The sequence below is a fragment of the Asparagus officinalis genome, chromosome 2 (assembly GCF_001876935.1).
Source record: "Asparagus officinalis chromosome 2, Aspof.V1, whole genome shotgun sequence".
In the NCBI taxonomy this organism is placed as follows: Eukaryota; Viridiplantae; Streptophyta; class Magnoliopsida; order Asparagales; family Asparagaceae; genus Asparagus; species Asparagus officinalis.
Genome location: NC_033795.1, coordinates 11,582,918 through 11,604,015, shown reverse-complemented (window position 1 = coordinate 11,604,015; position 21,098 = coordinate 11,582,918). Strand labels below are relative to the sequence as shown.

At 38.0% G+C, this 21,098-nt stretch overlaps 1 protein-coding gene across 2 annotated transcripts; it reads left to right on the top strand.

The window, feature by feature from the left end:
- LOC109830270 (probable 26S proteasome non-ATPase regulatory subunit 3) lies at positions 9,603–19,934 on the top strand. 2 transcript variants are annotated; one of them, XM_020397483.1, is made up of 7 exons: positions 9,603–9,708; positions 17,360–17,497; positions 17,585–17,721; positions 17,798–17,852; positions 17,930–18,040; positions 18,517–18,756; positions 19,170–19,934. In XM_020397483.1, the coding sequence occupies exons 2-7, from the start codon at positions 17,375–17,377 to the stop codon at positions 19,680–19,682; spliced, it is 1,179 nt and encodes a 392-aa protein (XP_020253072.1). In that variant the 5' UTR covers positions 9,603–9,708; positions 17,360–17,374; the 3' UTR covers positions 19,683–19,934. The 2 variants fall into 2 exon arrangements, with proteins under 2 accessions (XP_020253072.1, XP_020253073.1); XM_020397484.1 differs by lacking the exon at positions 9,603–9,708 and adding an exon at positions 11,558–11,620.

Below are 21,098 nucleotides of genomic sequence, written 5' to 3'. Positions count from 1 at the left end.
CATATATAAACATGAAAGACATGTATATAGATATCTGAGTATCAAGCATGTCTGCATAGCTCATCGAGCACGACTTAAATTTGCTAACACATTTAAAAACACAATAAATATTTTCATAGAACGTTTTAATAGAAAGTACGTGTATTTGTAGGCGTCAAAAAATGCTAATAGATATCCCAAGCATAGATAAGATCACTCAAAAATTCACAAGAAAGGATTTCATACTGTTTTGAAAAAATCAAAACAAGTATGAACTGTCTCGCCAGCGAGACAGTCTTTGCTGTCTCGCCAGCGGGACAGTCTTTGCTGTCTCACCAGCGAGACAGTGTTGAAATAGTCAAAACTACATTTGTAACTGCCCTACACGTGTCCATTAACTGCCAAGGGACGTGGGAAACATCATGGGCGACAATAACGTGGATAACTGCCAAAATAACGGAGTTTGAAACGTGAAAGAACAGTTACAGCGAGAAACTGCCATTTTCCGAGACAGCATTTACTGTCTCGCTGAGCGAGACAGCAAATTTACTGTCTCGCGGGTCGAGACAGCAAACGCTGTCTCGCCCAGCGAGACAGTAAACACTGTCTCGCCGTACTGACTTCTTCGATTGTTAAGTTTTTGCAGTTACAGACCCTTGAGGCTATAAATACCCCCCTAGGGTCACTTCTGACGAGGATCGAGCATTTGTTAGAGCATTCCAGAGCAGAGAGAGCAGAGATTTGAGTTCTTTTCTTGCAACGCCTTGAAATTAAGCTTCGACTTGATTTTAAGAAGAACGACTATCTTACTTCGATAAGATATCGTTTCAATTTCGCCAAATGGCCAAAACGTCCACAAAGATCACATTTGAACACATTAGCATGTTTATGATGTGCATGATAAGCATATGCATGTGTATGTGATGAAGAAGCTACATGAGATGCACAATGAGCATTAGCATTGTTATGTTTGTATGCATCATAGCAAAATCTAGCAAGATGGCCTTTACGACCGCAAATTGTGCATTTGTAGACTTTGCTATATATGTGTGCATGATGAGTAGATGATTTTGACTTAGACTTGACACACATATTCACAAGCTTCTTATGGTTGTTAATGCATGTATTAAGAGTTGAATCTAAAGAAGAAATACGGTTTTTAACATTGTTCAACTCATCATTAGGCATATTAGCATTAACTTTAGAAGTAGAACATAAATAATTATTTATAAAAGAAGCAGTATTATTTTTTATGTTCTCTACTTCTAACATGGCATTATCTTTTTCATGAGATAAGCTAGTTATAGATGTGGTTAATTTTCCATTTTCCATGTCATTGTTTTCTTTAAGCATGGTATTTTCTTTTGCAATGACATCCAATTTTGACACTAGCTCCTCATGATTGGATTCTAAATTATCATGCTTGCTTTTTAAATCAATAAAATCTTTATGCAAATTAGTGTAGGCATGCATTAATCTATCATATGCACAAGCAAGTTCATCACTAGATAAATCATTATCGGGTTCGAACTCGCAAACCTCACTAGGGCTATCGCCTAGTGCACGTGTGCATGAAGCTCCATATGAACTTGAAGCGGGATCCTCCAAAGCTTGTCGGATCGCCTCCAAGTCTCCTTGATGCGCTTCTATGAATTTCCATAATGTATAAGCGCTATCAAAAGAATCAAGCTTGTTAGACATAAATGAATCAAATGCATTTAATAAAAATTCTAACATAAGCTTGTTCATAATAAACATCTTTTTATCATGTTTGCTCCACTTGGATTTCTCCAACGTGGGCACAATATAAGCACAATCAATGATTTCCCATAAATCGATATTTTTAGATTGAACAAATATTTTGAATCTAAAGCATCATTGAGCATAGGGGAAAACATTTAATCTAGGAGCAATATTGATGGCATAACCTAAACCATGCATATCCATAATATAAAAGGCAAGCAAGATACAAATAAAGCTCAAAATTAGATTAGCACAATAAGCTAACTTGGATCTTTAACTCAAGGCGATTAGACCTTAAATCAAAGAGCACCAAGCTCTGATACCAATTGTTAGACCCTAGAGGGGGGGTGATTAGGGTCTTATGCTAATCTAATCCGATTAAATGCCAATTAAAATTAATTAACAAGTTATCCTAGCAAGTATGAAATACCACAAGAATTATGAGCTAGGATAAGCAATGTAAACAATGAGATATATCCTATATGATGAAATATATATATATGCAAGGATATATAAACTAACACAAGGGGTAAACAATGTGAACTAGATAGTGGATCATATAAATAATGAGCTAATGACAATGGCGACAAGAATTATAAACACAAGTATAAATAAACGCCAAAGCACACTCAAACACAAGATATGATCACGGAGTTCGGACCTTCCGTCCTACGTCTCCGCTCCCCACTCCCGGGGAGAAATCCACTAACACAATCCGGTTTGGAAGCCGGAACTTCTTCTACACACTCGGTTTTCTAGCTAACCGAAAACTCTACAACTCACACTCTTGCAATCACACTCTACACCCACTAAGTGTTGGACCTAGTCGTGTCTCCCTCAAGTGCTCGGTTACAACCTCTTCCTAGGCACGTCAACCGACGCCACTCCTCTTGGGACGATCCCCGACTCTCACCACACACTCCTCACTCGGTGTACAAGTGTATTACAAGGTGAATCTCTCAATAAGCACAATATATGACAAATGATTGTTCTCAAAACAAGGTGAGAACTCAATTAAGCTCACTCTCAATGTCACAAACCCACAACCCTAAATTATACTATGAATGTAAATACAATAAGCTCAATAGGTTGTGTGTGAACAAAGAGATAATAAAATCAACTAAACTCAATATGAAACAACCCCAAATTATACTATGAATGTAAATACAATAAGCTCAAAAGGTTGTGTGTGAACAAAGAGATATAAATCAAAACTAAACTCAATGTAGTTCTAGCTTAATAACAATGATAATCAAATATATAAAAAAGCTAGAAATAGAGTTTAGAAAACTTCTCAATATATCAAGAGTGGAGGGAGAAGAGTTGGATGCCCAAACACCAATAGATGATCTCCTTAAGCTCTTGTTGAATTGAATCACAAAACCGAAACACTCAATTGCTTAAAAGCTTTTTAAACAAACTTAAACCAAACATAAACCCCCACTAGAAATCTCAGCAAAAAAAACACCCAAAACAAAAGACCAAAAGACCCAGCCAACGGTACAAAAACTAGCCGTTGGAAACAGAAAAATCCATCGTCGGTCGACCGGAAATTCTGTCGGTCGACCGATGGAAAAGTTCGGTCGACCGACGGAAAATTCGGTCGACCGTTATCTAGGTCGAAAACAAGAAACCAAGCATGACTTATCCGGTCGCCGGTGCGGTCGACCGATGGAGCTTTTCGGTCGACCGGACCAGTCGACCGACAGACTCTCTGTCGCATGGTAACAAAAGAACAAATGTTCGGTCGACCGGTCCGGTCGACCGAATACTGATACATAGAAAAACCTGTTTTGCTGATTTTAAAACACTGTTTAAAAATATCAAATAAATTCAGAAAAATGTAAAACTTTGGGGAATGATTGTAGACATGATAATAAACATGCTACAATGACTGGTTTCGAAAAAGAACTTCCCAAATGAAAAATATCATCATTTTACAAAATAGTTCAAAACATGAAAACCTGAAAATTGATATTTTGATATTTTGACTTAAACAACATTTTGAAACCTTATGAAATGATTGTATAGACTTGATAAAAGATATAACATGTTGTTATGAAGTCTATAATCTAGAAATACAATATTTTCATAAATTTGCATATTCTATGCAATATATTCAAAACACTAAATATGATTTCATTAAATATAAGCTTGTTAAAGACGAAATCATATATAGGCATATAAACATGAAACAAAATAGTATTTTCTAATTCTATTCATTTGTTTCATATATAAACTCGAAACCTATTAAACCAAACAATATATATGTATATATATAACTGTATATATACAAAATCAAAACCAAAGCGTGTATGTGTATATATGATTGAGCTTAAAGTATTAAACACACATAATATAAACCTATACTAAATTACCCAAGCTTGATCTTGATCTCCATTGTAGCTCAACTTGGTAATGTCGCGGATGAAGCTTGAACTTGGATCTTGAACTTTGAATAGCAATACTTCACTCCACTATTCCGCCAACCTCCTCTTGATATGATCGTGTAGGCTCAATTCCATCCATCCTCCAACAACGTTGTTTGTCTACAATACATAAGAATGTACAAACACTAGACAAACAACATTAGTGGTAAATTGTTTGTTAAACATCATCAAAACAAGAAGGCCAACAGTAAATCGTCAGAAGTGTAATGTTAACTCGACGATGTTTGTAGACCTGTCATTCTATTGAAGAGGATTGACAGGAAGATTCGTTACTCTTAATCCAGTGGATTCTAAGCAACCAACCCCCAGTCTTGATTAAGACTTAGCAGGGGATGAATTTTGCAGTTAACATAGCTATTTTGTTGAACATGATAACTTAGAAAATTTGTTACTCTTAATCCAAGAGATTCCAAATAACCAACCCCTAGTCTTAATTAAGACTTAGCAGGGGAGGAATTTTGCAGTTGACAGAGGTCTTTTGTTGAATATGATAACTTAGAAGATTTGTTACTCTTAACCCAAGGGATTCTAAGTAACCAACCCCAGTCTTGATTAAGACTTAGCAGGAGAAGAAAAAAAGGGTAGACATGGCACATCGCCTTATGGGCCGCTATCCATCAAGTCGGAATAAAGACACGTCACCTGGTAGACCACTATCTGACTGACGAGTTTGACTATCAGAGGTAACTATTAACGTGATAGTTTTGGTGAACCCGCTATCCTATTGAAGAGAATTGGTGGGAAGATTTGGAGAAAATAGACTATTAGAGGTAATTATTAACGTGATAGTTTTGGTAGACCCGTCATCCTATTGAAGATGATTGGTGGGGAATTTAGAGGAAACTAACTATCAGAGGTGTATTGTTAACTTGATAGTTTGGTGGATCCGCCATCCTATTGAAGATGATTGGTTTCAGTAGCCGTAGTATATTGGGAAGATTGGGCTTGGTCCCATTACTCAGGTTGATCTTGCTTACTTTGTTCTTCAGCTTTGACCCTGGTAATAATTTTTTGAGCCTGTTCACCTTGAGATATTAGTTGTCTCCATGAACGACATTCTGCAATCCTCATTTGTACTAGAAGGTTGGTCTACAAGTTGTGTCGATAGGTCTCCACCAGGGTAGACTGTATCATACCTAACGAATATCAAAGAGTCATGCTTCAGAACCTATTAACGAAGGCTTTGACGGACTCCCTCTTCTTCTGCTTAGTGGCAAGAAGGGTATGGATGGAGAATTCTGTATCGTCTTCAAAGAATCTTGATAGGAAGAGTCTCTCTAAATTCACCCACTTTTGGATACATCCTACATGTAGTTTCATGAACCATTCAAAGACAACCCCCTTGAGGGTGCTAATAAACAAACGAGCTAATATAACATCGTTCGATATCACATTCCCAGTCTGTGACTTGAAATGATAGATATGTTGGTTCGGTGATCCCGTCCCATCAAAAGCTCGTAGCGTTGGGACTTCAAACTTTGGAGGATAAGGGGTTGTATCCCATTCGGCAGGATAGGACCTAATAACTCGCTCAAGTTGGAGCTCGCTTTTGTGGGCTATGGCATTGAGGCGGTCTTACAATTCTTTCATTTTTCCAAACTGGATATTTTGCTCGTTCTCAGTCTCTCTTCCATCTTCAGAGGAAGATTTGTGGTTATGGGCTTCTTGGTCAAAAGCAGCATCATCAACCACTTTTCCCTTCCCTTTACTTGTGTGAGATCGGGATGAAAATGATTTTTCTCTCTGGGAAGATTCTTGCCTAGGTGACAAATCTGTCTTCTGAGATTTGGCCCTGTCCGCGATGAATTGAGTCATATGGATCCAGAGTTCAATGATAACCTCCTGCTGTGCTTTGATCATGGTTTGCTGCTCATGAAGTCTCTTCACGAGATCTTCAGGATATCCTGCCATGTAAGTGAAGCTCTCGTGTTTCACAAAAGAACTAGAGGACTGAGACTTGCGATGGCTGAGTGTTCATTATCAGAGTTAGTTCCTATAGCCAATCTCCGATAATCAACAGGAGGTATGACTCCCTTTTGAATCCGAGTGTGTTGATAGATTCGTTCAAACTCACTCAGGATCTCTTTCAAGCTAGAAGACTGATCCGTCTCTGCCTCATCAGAGCTAGGGATTGATGATTGCCCTATACTCACCATGTTAGAAGTGACTCCAAAGTACTCTTCTTCCGAAGTCGTCTTCTTATGGGAACATCGTCGATTGTACTGGTTTGGCAAGGCAATGTTCATCTGTCGGTTGAATACTGTCGGTTTGGCTGCATGTGAGCAACATTGATATCCCGAGAGGACCGTAAAAATCAGTCGTTCGCATTGGCATGAATGAGTGACTCGTATTGGTCTTTCTCTTGATATGAACTCTCTCAAGTTTGTTACGGAGGCTTGAGATGAGTTACTCACTGATCGTGAGGTTTGAAACGGAACTCTCGGTCTATGATTGGACGGGACTGGCTTCTGGTGAACATGGATCTTCTTGAGATGCATTGAATCCGTAGACTTTTTATGTCGATCATCCTGAACACAACTTGACACATCACGGAATAAATGTAAGGGTCATGTTTGGATTGAAGAACGCATGACTGAGGTATGCATTTTGTTGGTGAAACGCGCCTCTGCGGGCTGCATTCTAGCTGGTCAACGCAGTCCTAAGACTTGCATTTGGATTCTAGAATGCTCTCCTGAGAACTACGTTCAGGCCGATTAACACGGTCTGGAGACCTGCATTTTGGTTCTGGAATGCACTCCTGAGAGTTGCATTCTGTTTGGGAAATGCATCCTGGAGGATTACGTTTTGGTGTTAGAACGCGTCACTAAGGACTACGATTTGATTTTGGAACGATCCCTTGAGGGTTGTGTTTTAGTTGGATCACACGAGGTTCGTATTTGGGCTCATCAACGTAAGACTTGCGTTTTGGAGCAGAAACGCATAGCTCTTGCTGAGGTCACAAACGCATGGCTCGTGTTGATTGGAGGATCGGCTCTTTTGGAATTGTACTCGTCGTCGGGATCTCCTCCTTCGTCGAGCGACATTCTTCTTAGCTTGTTTTAAGGCTTTTACAGCGACATCACCATCTGTATTGGTCAGGTTAGTTACGCTGGTAGGCCTCTTGTGACTCGATACCTATCGTGTTGGCGCGGGTGTGGAACCTTCAACTCGGTTAACGAGTTCGGTTGTGGCTAAGCCTACTCCTTTAGAGGAGAGGCTGTCCGAGAGATCTGGTCCAAAGGAGAGGTCTTCCTTTGGTGGTTCGGTAATGATTGGAGCTTTAGTCTCCTTTGAAACTTTGCGGATCTTACGCATAGTCTTGGGGCTAAGGGATTCGAAGGAGAGTATCTCCTCGTACTTGGCTTTATCAAACTCCACAACAAGAGTTTCGACCGTGGTTCCAGCGAGGTTGACATCGGATTGCACCATCACTTCTTCGTTAGTGAAGCTTGTCCCCAACTGAGTCGCCATCTTTTGTTTGATGGGAAAATTGAAAGAAGAAAATAGAGAATTGAATTTGTATTATTCTCTCTAACAGACTTAGAAAAGAATAAATTACAATTCTCTCAATGCAAATTTCTCTCTAACTGGCTTAAAAAAAGAAATTACAATCTTTTCGATCGGTTTCCCGATTTACAAAAGAGAGAAGGATCAACGGAGACCATTCCCTTTGTTTAACCTGAGTTCTTCTTGGTGTTGATAGAATGCCTCACTCGATGTTCATGTCGAGTTTGCTTTCCGTTGATGATCCGAACGCTTCACCTCGTGGAACATTGTCTTCGCCTCTTGACTCGAAGTCTTGGACAAACTTGCGTTGCAAGTGTGAAACTCTTAACGAGTTAGGGAACTCTGAGCGAGTTTAAACTCTATAAAAGAGTTGATTGATTTAACCGAAAATTGATTTGTAAGCCAAGGTTGATGAAAGCTCCAAGAACAACTCCGAGGGTCTGAAGATTGCCGAGATCCTTCTTCTACCAAGAAGCCTTGTGCCGATCTCCAAAAGATTGATCCAAAAAAGATACTAAACTCTGTTGAGTTTCTAGTATTTATAGGGGATTAAGGGGTATAACCGCCCCCTTAATTCGCTCCTAAGTGGGGGAGTGATCCCCTCAAATCGTGGAAAACAGTTTTAAAACCCTTCAGCCCGTGTTTGAATGAGTCAAACACAAAATCAGCGTTCTGGCACGAATTCTGCGTTCTGGACCTGGGATGCAAAGTTGGGCTCTGCATTTGAGCCTGAAAACGCAGCAATGAGCTCTGCGTTTTGAGTCTGGAACGCAACCACGAACTCTACATTTTGAGTTTGGAACACGGCCACGAACTCTGCGTTTTGAGTTTGGAACACAACGATGAACCCTGCGTTTTGGGTTGAAACCGTAACAATGAGCTCCGCGTTTGGATCTGGAACGCAGCGATGAACCCTACATTTTGGGCTGAAAACGCAACAATGAGCTCTGTGTTTGGATCAGAAGATATTGTTTACTTGTAATCTCTTTTGTTAGAGCGTTGCGAAGATCGTCATTTTGTAATCTTCGCTCTAGCTCCCTGAAATTTGGAATCGTCAGATTGTAATTCTCGATGTTGATTGTGAATGCTATTGAATTAGAGCTTTCATCGGTTGTTGTGAAGGTCGTCAGATTATAACCTTCATCAATCCACGTGAAAGTTTTTAAATTGTAGCCTTCTTGAAGCCGTCAAATTGTAACTTTCATCATCGGTGTTTGATGATGATCAACTATCTGCAGTAATTTTTTAGACAATCTACAGTAGTCATTGTCAATTTGGGGAAAACGAAGGGGAAGAGAGATGAAACTATAAGGTAAAAGGATAAGTTTCGAGGTTTTGGTGAGGGAAAGCTATTGTTGTAATTCGCAGGGGGTGTAAATGCAACAATATATACCATAAGGGTAGTAAGTGCAACAAATTGAAACTTCAGGGGATGTGTTCACAATTATCCCTATATATGATAATCCTCCTTGCCTCTTTTTATGGACAAATTTTCAAAACCGACCCCTTTAGATTTTTAATTGCAAAAACAACCTATTTCAGTTTTATTTATAAAAACCGACCCAGTTGGTTGAAACTGGGTCGGTTTTTGAAATTTTTTCTTCCAAACTTCACGGGAGTTCAACTCCCGTGAAGTTTTGTTATGAGAAAAACTTCACGGGAGTTCAACTCCCGTGAAGTTTTCCAAAAAAATTTAAAAAAACCGACCTGTTTTCAGCTAAATAGGTCGATTTTTGTAAATATTTTCAAAACCGGTCGTTTTTTGTAATTAAAAACCCAAAAGGGTCGGTTTTGAAAATTTGTCCCTCTTTTTATTTCAGAACCAAAATCTCACCCTCTTCAATCCCCACCGAAATAAAAAACACAGAATCATGACGGCCGACGACGTCGAGATGAAGGATCAGCCGGCGGCGTCACGACGATCGTGCTCCGCCGCAGCCTGACGTCGGCGGCGGTGTCTTCGTTCATCTCGTTTGCCCTAGCTCCGGGATCGGATTCGCTTTCTAAGCTGTCTTCGTATCTTTCAAAGGTTGGATCTTGAGAACTCAGGAATATAGTTGAAGGTTAATTGGATGAATTATAGTTGAGTCTATTTGATTTGATTGGAATTCAACTGATCTTAAAGAAAACACAGTGATGATATTAGGTTATTATATTGCATCAAATGTCTCTTGCGCATCTCTAAGAGATGTAGCAAAACCTAATTGGTTATGTTAGTGTTATGGTGCAATCAGACTTACACATTTGGGTTGCAGGTTTATCGGTCTAGGGTTTGGTCGGCGTCCTTAGTTTGGCCATGTTGCCTACAATGTAGGCACAAGATCTCCTGGGATTGAGATTCTACTTTCATTGTGATCTGTGATGGAGATACTTGTATCTGTTGCCAGGATGTAGCATCGTGAAAAGTACTAGGGACCATTGAGATGATCAAAGGAAACTTCTTTCATAAACGCAGATCTTCTGCAGGCAGGCATTGTAGATTTAGGCCAGCTTCAACAATAAAAAATATGACAAGTCTACAAAAACTGAACCGGTTATTTAAGTTTGATAACCTACTTTGTTTGATCTTGTAGTTGCTTGAAGATGGACCTCGATGACAAAGAGGACCATGCAATTGGTGTATGCACCTTTTTCATTGGTCACAAAAATGCAAGTAGAGTTATCCTTTGATCTCTTGAGCCATTATGATATCCTGTGTCTGAATGTGTAGAGGAGGCATAAAAGAATACACATAACACTGTCTAGCCCGTTCTATGTGTCAGTCATAGGAGATATTCATGGCTGTACGCTAGGTTGTGCAATTGTAAGTACGCAAGTAGGAACCGTGGGAATAATAATTGTGTTTGGTGTTGCTTTTGTTTGCGGACAAGTCCTACAGTAAGATTATTAAAAAATTAACACTTGGAAGAGCTTTTGTTGTATAAGTAATGTGTTTGGTGATATTAAATAATTGAAATAGGTATTTTAAAAGAAGTTTGGATAAGAATGAGTGTAGGAATTTTAGATAAAGTTCATGAGAGTGAAACAACAATCACAGAGAAATAGCTCAGTTAAAAGAAGTTTTTTTCAAAAGAAATTGCTAGGAGAAACAAGAGAGGTAAAAGGAACTGTCACATGGGTCATTGTACTTTTCAGTTGAGAGAAGCCAAAAAACGGCTTCTCCAGTTTGTAGCTTTGTCTTGCGCTTCTCCACAAGATTGAAATTTGGCAATAACACTTATTTGTTTTAACAGAGGCGAAAGCACTTGTAATTAAGCAGTGGCAAACAGCCGTGTGCTCATTTAAGAATATATTGTGTTGTGTAATGATTTGTGAGTTAATACAGATTGTATTGACACCGGTATTTCCTCCCCACATCTTTGTGTCATCATCGTTTGGTTTTGGCTTGTTCACCAATCTTGAACCTTTTTTAGATTTTGTTTAAGTGCCTTGCGGCCTTGCCATAAGCTTGTCTCGCTCATTCCCATCTTAAGCCCTTTATTCAGTTATTAAATATCCAAATTTTACTATAGAAGCAAATTTTTTCTTTGAAAGGGTGAAATGCTTGCTTTAAGCAATATTGATGCACCCATAATGTGCTCATTTATGCGCATCTTTCTGATTTTGTCATGATTTATGTCACATATTACAATCATAATGGCAATTTCCTAATCTTAAATCTTTTAGATTTTTCCTATTGCATTGCCATCAGGTTTCAATGGTGAATTTTGGTTCAACATGTTTGTTAATGCTGAAATTTGGTTGTTTCAAGTTGCAATACAATGAGTGTTTTCCATAAGCTTTTGTTGTGCTGCTTGAGAGAAGCCATTTATACCCCTTAATGTTAGAAAGCTTTTTGAGACCTGCAAAATTTTTCCAGGACATATGGAAGCTTGTCCTTGAGCTGTTGTTTTGTGTCTGATGCTCCCTGATGGTTTATCGATGTTAACTTTTCAATAAAGGTGCTCATCTTTCTCAAATATCTTCTTCCCACCTGTCTTCTTTCCCACTTTGCAATTAATGGAGCGCATAGCTTTCATCTTTAGCTTTAATGCATGAAGAACATTCTTTTTTTCTTTTCTCTCATTTTTATTTCTGAATGAATACAATATGTTTGGGAATTCACTAAGGGAAGGGAAGGGAAGGGATGTGAGGGGGGGGGATAAGAAACATAAGAAAAATCATAATCTTATTGAGGAATTTAATAAGAAGAATCGAGGGGTACTTATTTCACTCCATTTAGGAACTTTAATAGAGGGAAGGGAAGGGAATTTCAATCTCAACCGCTGAATTTGATCTTGGGAGTGTAAGGTTGTCCCTGTTTGTGGGAAAATCTATTTTTGATAATTTTCCTTTGCCTCAATTTCACCCAAATTTGGAGGAAACAGAATCTCATTTTTTTCACATTAATTAAATTTCCCTCCATTAACCCCCTCAAATGAATTCCCAAACAGAGTTATGGTTCACTTAGTTTCTCTTACCTCTCATTACCCCCAATCTAAATAGGGTGTTAGATCTCCTCTTCCTTGGTATAAGCTACAGATTTATTTTATTTGTAGTTACTAATATACACTATTTCGTAGAGATAACACTAATTTCTTAGAAACTCTACACCCTTCCCTTGTTGACCTCTTTAACACTCAAGCAAATCTTCGCCTTGGTACATATTAGCTGCCTACAAACAAACCCTCTAGTACCTGGTCTAGCTGATGCAATTTTATAATGGGGTTTTTACGTTGTTCCAGACCATGAGGTGATCTGGCAAAATTGTTATAAACAAACATCAACATCAACTTGCAACTTCTCTGAGCTTAAGTTATTTTAGGTAGAAGCTCTTGTTCTCTTCACATATTTATCGGCTCTTCATAGTCTGTCTTCTTATCCTTTCCCTTTGACTTGGATTTCCTCCTCTTGAAGTATTTTTACCTCATTTCCTTATCGTTTGTATTTTAATCATTTTTCTGGCTTTTGTTGCACCTGTACTCTTTTTCTTTCCTTTCGTTTGGGCAAAGTCATGGTTGTCCAATTGCATGTGTTTTGATATGTGCCACTAAGCCATCGTGAATTTTCGCCACATTGTTTATTATAATATGGGCTACTATGTTACTCAAGCATGAAAATAGGAGGTGGACGCAAAAAGTCAAATATATGGGTATGCAAAACCTTTAAAAGTCTAGGATATTAATGTTTGATGCATTTGTTGGCACGGTCTTAAAGTGACATACGCGCATGATTCATGCTTGAATGAGACTTTACATATGTAAAGTCTAAATCTCTAATCATATAGCTCATGAGAGCTAAACACTATAATGCCCAGATGTAACTATCTCCAGGTTGGTTTAAAGTGAGACATATGCTGACATGTCAAAACACATTTACCTAGTATCTTGCAATTCTTGGTGCAAAGGAGGTCTGATGTGTGTTCATGTAGCATAAATGAGCAATTTTTAAAATCATGCCTATCTCTTTGAAATTTGTTTATATCCTTATAATCTTTTGAAGGCATCCTTTATCAATCACAAATTTTGTGTTATAGAGAGCATATACCACTCTAATAAGCGTTTCATTTGACGGCAGAAATAGATATTCTGCAATTGTAGTACTGCCTCAAGTTATAACAGACGTTGCACGGATTGAGCGGATGTGAAATTTAATGTCCATTTTAGTCCGATGAGAAACATGAAAAATGTGCTCTTGATGAAGCCATGCCAAGGGTTTGTTACCGTTGTTGATCTTATATAGCCTCTTGGATGATTTTAATTGTCTGAAGCAAGTTTGACATAAGTCTAGCTTGTGAGCATGCATGTAATGTTACATGATGTAAATTTTGGGATAACTTACAAGAAACTTCTTTATTCGCAATCTATATTCCAAGAAATCTCTTCATATTAAAATTTTTCTAAAAAAGTCTTTGTACCTATGTTGCTTAATGAAATAATTACATCTTATAATAGAAGAGGAAAAAATTATCCATGTGCAAACGTATTTTTAGATGTCTTTCGTTATAAAATTTAATTGTTTCATTAATAGTTACAAATAAAGAGCTTTAAAGAGAGGTTTTAGATGAGTTTTTTTGAAAGGTATTATGGATGAATATTTTGTAATTTACTCTAAAATTCTTCTTACATCCTTTAAACATTGCATGCTCACTTGTATGTCAGGCTTCTGGTCAAACGTGTCTCCGTCGATTAATACCATCAAAGATGCTATAGAAGATCGACGATGATAACTTTCTCTTGGCATGACTGTATTGAGTGCATCTTCTTCATGTTCCTTGTACCAGAAATGGACCTTACAATTCCTTCCATGCTTGATCCGTGCAGCTTCCTTCATAACTCTGAGGGGCTTAAGCCTTAGCATTACTTAGGTGCCTAGGCAAGCCTTCGAAGTGTCTTAGCAAGCATGGACTACTTAAGTCTACATCACGTCAAATAGGAATATGTTACCTACTTGGGCTTAGTAAGGGGGTTGCATCTATTGTTGTCTCTCCTCACCAGCTTCTACTTCTACACTTCTTCCCTCTTCGCCCTCTTTGCAACTACCTCTCTTTCGCTATTGCCTATCTCCATCATTGCCTCTCCTCCGGTGTTGTTGCCTACCTCCATCATCACCTCTCCTCTGGCGTTGCATATCCTTCCCTATCATTTTATAAACAATGATCCATATTTATATAATTATGTAAGCGTTTTATGAATAAAGATAAAAAAATCAACAATTTATGAGCAAACATGACATTTTAAAGCGTAGAGCAAAGGAAATGTAAGTATCACTTTGATGAACATAGATAACAATTTATAAACAAATGTATTATTTGTATGGACAAAAGTAAAGTTTTATGAACAAATATGATATTTTTATGCGCAAAGGTGTATGTTATGTACTATAAATATCAATTTTATAAATAATGATAATAATTTTGTGAAAAAGTGACATTTTGTAGCGTGAACTAGAGAAATGTGAAAAGAAAATTTTAATGAACAAAGCTAACCGTTTTTCAAACAGAGGTGATATTTTATGAGCAAAGGTATCAATTTTATAAGGAAAGGTTGCACATTATGTAACGAAAGTTATAGCCTTATGAACAAAGATAACTATTTATGTTCAAAAGGTATTTCTAGGGTTATCAATGTGCGAGGCGCAATTCGGGGTGCAAAGTCGCTTTACATGCGCATGCGCAACACAATGCCTGAGTGAAGCTAGGCGCACACGTACACATTAATTTTTCGAGATAGATATTCAAGCACAAAAGAATATGTTTATGAATGTTCACATAAAAAAATATCAAAATAAATAATATCTATCACCAAATCATAAAATGAAGTCTTAATGCCTAGTGCTAACACATTTGACATAGTAGCAAAGTTCATTATTTTCCAAATCAGAAGTCAAATCAAGACTAATGAAGCAAAATAAAATAATAAACGAGAATTACTTAGGGTCCTCCATCAAGCTACTAAAAAGGCTTAATGAGTTAATTTTCCTTTTTGGGATAGAGTTATCAAGTACAATGACCCGATTGAAATGTTAAATAACAAAAATATATGAGGCTATGTTTTGCACGCACCCCGCAAGAAGCACATGGTGCTTGCGAGGTGCAAAAGGCGTTGACACATCGAACGCGGGGTGCTTCGCCACCGCCCTACATTGTAATAACACTGGTATTTCTTAGCGTATACCGAGTACACATTGAAGGCAACAATTTAATGAATAATGATACCATTTTTATCAAAAAGTAAAAGGTAAAAATGCTATCTCCTTGCTCAACCACTACCGTGTTCCCTCCTTTGTCACCTACTTTTGCCTTTGTCTTCTTTCATGCCCCCTTAGTCTTCATGGGTGCCCCACTGCCACTCAATGAAAGGGGGATAGCGGTGGTTGAGAAAGCGGATGAAACATGATTCTTTGGGTCAATGATGTCATGGGTTAATGGGATAGATAACTTGGGTACTTTTTTGAGGAGGCAACATCACTTTGGAATAGTTTAAAAATGTAATACATAATAACTCTATCTCCTTCCTCAACCAATACCATCCGTCCCTCCACCATTCCCCGCTGCCTACTTTGCTTGTCTCTGTTCGTGCTCCCCTGTCACTCAATGGAGAGGGGGATAGTGGTGGTTGAGAAAGGGAATGAAAGCATGATTCTTTATTTGAATGACTTTATGGGTTTATGGGATGGATGACGGGTATTTTGAAAGAAGGTGTTGACGCTTTGGAATTTTAAAAAATAACTTATTGCGTGTTTGGATACCATGATGAATTTTTGTTGTGTTTTTTCTGAAAAAACACACCATGGCGTTTTTCTTCAAAAGTGTTTTCAAAATACAATGGGGAGTTTATTGGAGACCACCTGCTAGTCTGTCGGTCAATTTTTTGTGACTATTTCATTACACTGATGAGGTTTTGACTGCCTATGCTGTTCTATGAAGGTTCATATCCTTCATTTCTGTTATTTGTGATTGAACTGCGGAGTCATGATTGGCTTACTGTCAGTCAATTTATTGCGACCTGTTTTGCATTACATTGATGAGGTTTTGACTACCTATGCTGTTCTCTGAAGGTTCATATCCTTCATTTCTGTTTTTTGAGATTGAACTGCTGTGTCACGATTTACTTACTGTAGCTGGATTTCTCTTGATAATTGATAACTCCAGGCTTTCTACATCTTTCCTTAATCCAGACTATGGCAAACATTCTTCACTTTTCTAGTGCTGGTTGATAGTCATATTTGCTGAATAAATCGTGAAAGTCAAAAGAAAAAGAAATTAGGAATAGAGGGGAAATTGAAAAATAAATGGACAGCAAAGGTTTCATAACTGACTACTATCCTTATCATCTTGAGCTAAAATTAAAGGTAAATGCCTTTTCACTAATTCACTGACAAGCAACTATAGCTATCGACTACACCCCATAAATATTTATGATATGCTTATTGCATATTTCTAGAGAGTACATTAAAATTGGTGTTCATGGGTTTGTTGATGAAGACAAGCTCTGGGGTAAGGAGCTTTTACAGAAAGATCTGTTTCTGTCCCTTCACTGAACCTCTTTAGCATTTCGCACGAGTATTAAGAGCTATGATTTCCTCACCAGTTCTCTTGTATTTACAACTATTCAAATCATAAAATTATGATCGATCTGTTGTGTTTGTTAGTCTTTTCTCATCATGATTTGATAATTTCTTTCTAATTTTTGTTGGATAATTAATCCATCTCAACTTTTGTGTAAAGTAAATTATGTTTTGATCCTTGAAACTGGTAGAAAATGGACAATACTCTTTCTTCCTAGCATTGAGTTGTATTTACCTTTTCATTTTAAGAACAGGCAGAAATGTGTATTGCTCATAATTTCTCTCACTCAGTGATCAACTTTTTGCACCTAGAATGAATCCTTAAATTTCCTTCCATTTCACTTGAATCTTACAGTATCTCTGCTTAATATATCATCAATCTACCTCTATGCATATTGATCTATGAAGTTCCTTTTGGCTTATGGGCAGTCTGAGATAACCACTCTACCCTATTTTATGTGGCCCCTTTTCATTGTTTGATAAGCTTGCATTTGTTGGGCAGTTTTTATGTAGTTAATATTTGAGTCATCCTTCATTTTGAACAACATGGTAATCGAAGATCAAAGTACCTGGTTAAGCTTAATTAATGCACACGTGGTATTTCCTGATACATAGTGATATTATCTATTCAGGAAGATGAGCATGAAATGGATGTGGATACAGCAACACTGGCCGTTCAAATTTCTGGGAAGCATGCTGTGCCGGAGCTTGTGATCTACTGCTACCTGCTTGTACTGATATTTCTGATAGACCAAAAGAGATATGATGAGGTATCTTCTGTTAACGAAGAACATTTCCGAACTTGTGATAATGAAAACAGATATTTATATTTATGTTTCCTTATTGTTTTCCTTCAGGCCAAAGCTTGTTCTTCTGCAAGCATTGCTCGCCTGAAGAACATGAATAGAAGAACAGTAGATGTTTTAGCATCTCGTCTATACTTCTATTATTCATACAGCTATGAATTGACGGATAGCCTGGCTGAAATTCGTGGGTAAGTCAGATTTCAGAATAGATTTCTTTGTTTTACGCAGTTGTTCATCTCTAACATTGCTTTCCTCTCATTTCAGGAATCTACTTGCCTTGCACCGCATGGCCACACTTCGTCGTGATGAACTTGGTCAGGTGTGTTACTCATTTTGAAAAGGTTTTCATACAACACAGTATATGTATTTGGTATATATTAACTAGTGTATATGCAGGAAACCCTTCTTAATTTGCTTCTTCGCAACTACCTCCATTACAACTTGTATGATCAAGCAGAGAAGCTGAGGTCCAAGGCACCCCGCTTTGAGGCACACTCAAATCAACAGGCAATGCTTTTAACCCAAGTTTATTATCCTGTCATTTCTCTTAATTTGTGCTTTTAGAGCAAATTTGTTGCCACATTCTCTGCTTCATTTAAAGTTCTGTTACGAAATTAAGGGGTTAATTTCGCAAACCCTTTTGAACTTTGGAGGGTTATGCATAAGCTCCCCTGAACTTTATAAATTATAGCAATACTCCTGAACTTGTATCACACAAGTGCCATGACTGATGACGGTTACTATTTATAACTTTTATATTTATTCTTTTTACTCTATATCTATTAACACCGCTATTGAGAATTTTCAATAGTTGGAGGGGTTTTAGGATTTGTAAGTTCTAGGACATTTCTATGACGAAACCTCCCAATGTTTATGGGGGCTTTTGTGAAACTTACCCCAATTTAAGCCTCTAAAAGAACTGTGATACTGAGCATTTACCTTATAATCATATAGACGCTAACACTGCTACCTACCTTTGGCAGTTCTGTCGGTACCTATTCTACCTTGGAAAGATTAGGACCATTCAGTTAGAATATACTGATGCTAAGGAGAGCCTCCTCCAAGCTGCTCGGAAAGCACCAGTTGCAGCCCGAGGCTTCCGGATTCAATGCAACAAGTGGGCTATTATCGTCCGCCTTCTGCTGGGCGAGATCCCTGAACGAACTGTCTTCATGCAGAAAGGAATGAAGAAGGCGCTTACACCTTACTTTGAGCTAACAAATGTAAGTATGCAACTTTACAACAAAAAAGAAAAGGTTAAATCGGATAACCTCTCTCGTCTGAACTCTCAATAGCACTTATCACCCCTCAATCTATTTATTTCGTCTTCGGGGGAGGGGTATCTGCAATGCTTCTCAAAAATGCAATCCAGGGGTGATAAGTGCTCATAAAAGACTTGAGGGGTGATTAGTGGTTATCTGTAATTATTACTCAAAAAGAGGGTTAATTGAGCTTAGCCCTCTACTGCCACCCAATCGTGGATAGACCACCTGATTGAATTTTTTTTTGGCACTTTTACCTTCAGGAGGACTATTTGTTAAAAAAAAAAATTCTTTTTCTATGAGGAAAGAAGAGTAATAAAAAATTGGTGACGGATTTGCAAGCCTCTCAGTTAGTATTAACTTGAAATTTGTAGGCTGTAAGGATTGGTGACCTGGAGTTATTCCGCTCAGTTGCTGAGAAATTCTCATCCACTTTCAGTTTGGACAGAACTCACAACCTAATTGTGAGGTTGCGGCACAATGTCATAAGAACTGGGCTAAGAAACATCAGCATCTCATACTCTCAGATATCATTAGCCGATGTAGCCAGTAAACTAAGATTGAACTCAGAAAACCCAGTAGCAGATGCTGAGAGTATTGTAGCCAAGGCTATCAGAGATGGAGCCATCGATGCAGCCATCGATCATGCGAATGGATGGATGGTGTCTAAGGAGACTGGAGATGTGTACTCGACCAATGAGCCTCAGTCTGCTTTCAATACTAGGATTGACTTCTGTTTGAATATGCATAACGAAGCGGTTAAGGCTTTGAGGTTTCCTCCGAATTCGCATAAGGAGAAGGAGAGCGCTGAGAAGAGGAGAGAGAGGCAGCAGCAGGAGCAGGAGCTCGCTAAGCACATTGCTGAGGAGGATGACGACGACTTTTGAGCTCCGGAAAGTTTCTATTGGCCCCGAGAGGGGTTCTGGGGCAATATATATTCAGTTTTTAAGGAAGAAATTTAACTCCATATTTATTTATGATCAGGATGCATTTTAACTTTCCTTACAATCTGAATGTCTGCGAGCAGGTTCTAGCCTGCTACTTTTAATTTTTTCTACTGCGTTGTCTAAAAAAGATACTGAAGACAGGTTTATATACTTTGAGATAGGGGATCGTATTAATTCATGATTATTTACCTAGCTGCTCGGTGGTGCAATCTGCTTCAAAGTTAGAAAACCACTGTTGAAATTTCTACTGCAGAAGTGACAGTTTAGTGAAATCCAAGTTTAAGGATATGAGGGGATCCGTAAGGAGTATTGTTCATATCAGAAGGGTTAAGGTCCTTTAGGGGCTGTTTGGTTGGCTTTTTTTGTTTGGGTTTCCCTACCAAAACTGACAAAAGCTGTCAGTTTTGACAGCTTTACTTGCAAAAACGTTCATTTTGAGGTGTTTTTGCAAGTAAAGCTAAAAAATTATCCATGTGCAAACGTATTTTTAGATGTCTTTCGTTATAAAATTTAATTGTTTCATTAATAGTTACAAATAAAGAGCTTTAAAGAGAGGTTTTAGATGAGTTTTTTTGAAAGGTATTATGGATGAATATTTTGTAATTTACTCTAAAATTCTTCTTACATCCTTTAAACATTGCATGCTCACTTGTATGTCAGGCTTCTGGTCAAACGTGTCTCCGTCGATTAATACCATCAAAGATGCTATAGAAGATCGACGATGATAACTTTCTCTTGGCATGACTGTATTGAGTGCATCTTCTTCATGTTCCTTGTACCAGAAATGGACCTTACAATTCCTTCCATGCTTGATCCGTGCAGCTTCCTTCATAACTCTGAGGGGCTTAAGCCTTAGCATTACTTAGGTGCCTAGGCAAGCCTTCGAAGTGTCTTAGCAAGCATGGACTACTTAAGTCTACATCACGTCAAATAGGAATATGTTACCTACTTGGGCTTAGTAAGGGGGTTGCATCTATTGTTGTCTCTCCTCACCAGCTTCTACTTCTACACTTCTTCCCTCTTCGCCCTCTTTGCAACTACCTCTCTTTCGCTATTGCCTATCTCCATCATTGCCTCTCCTCCGGTGTTGTTGCCTACCTCCATCATCACCTCTCCTCTGGCGTTGCATATCCTTCCCTATCATTTTATAAACAATGATCCATATTTATATAATTATGTAAGCGTTTTATGAATAAAGATAAAAAAATCAACAATTTATGAGCAAACATGACATTTTAAAGCGTAGAGCAAAGGAAATGTAAGTATCACTTTGATGAACATAGATAACAATTTATAAACAAATGTATTATTTGTATGGACAAAAGTAAAGTTTTATGAACAAATATGATATTTTTA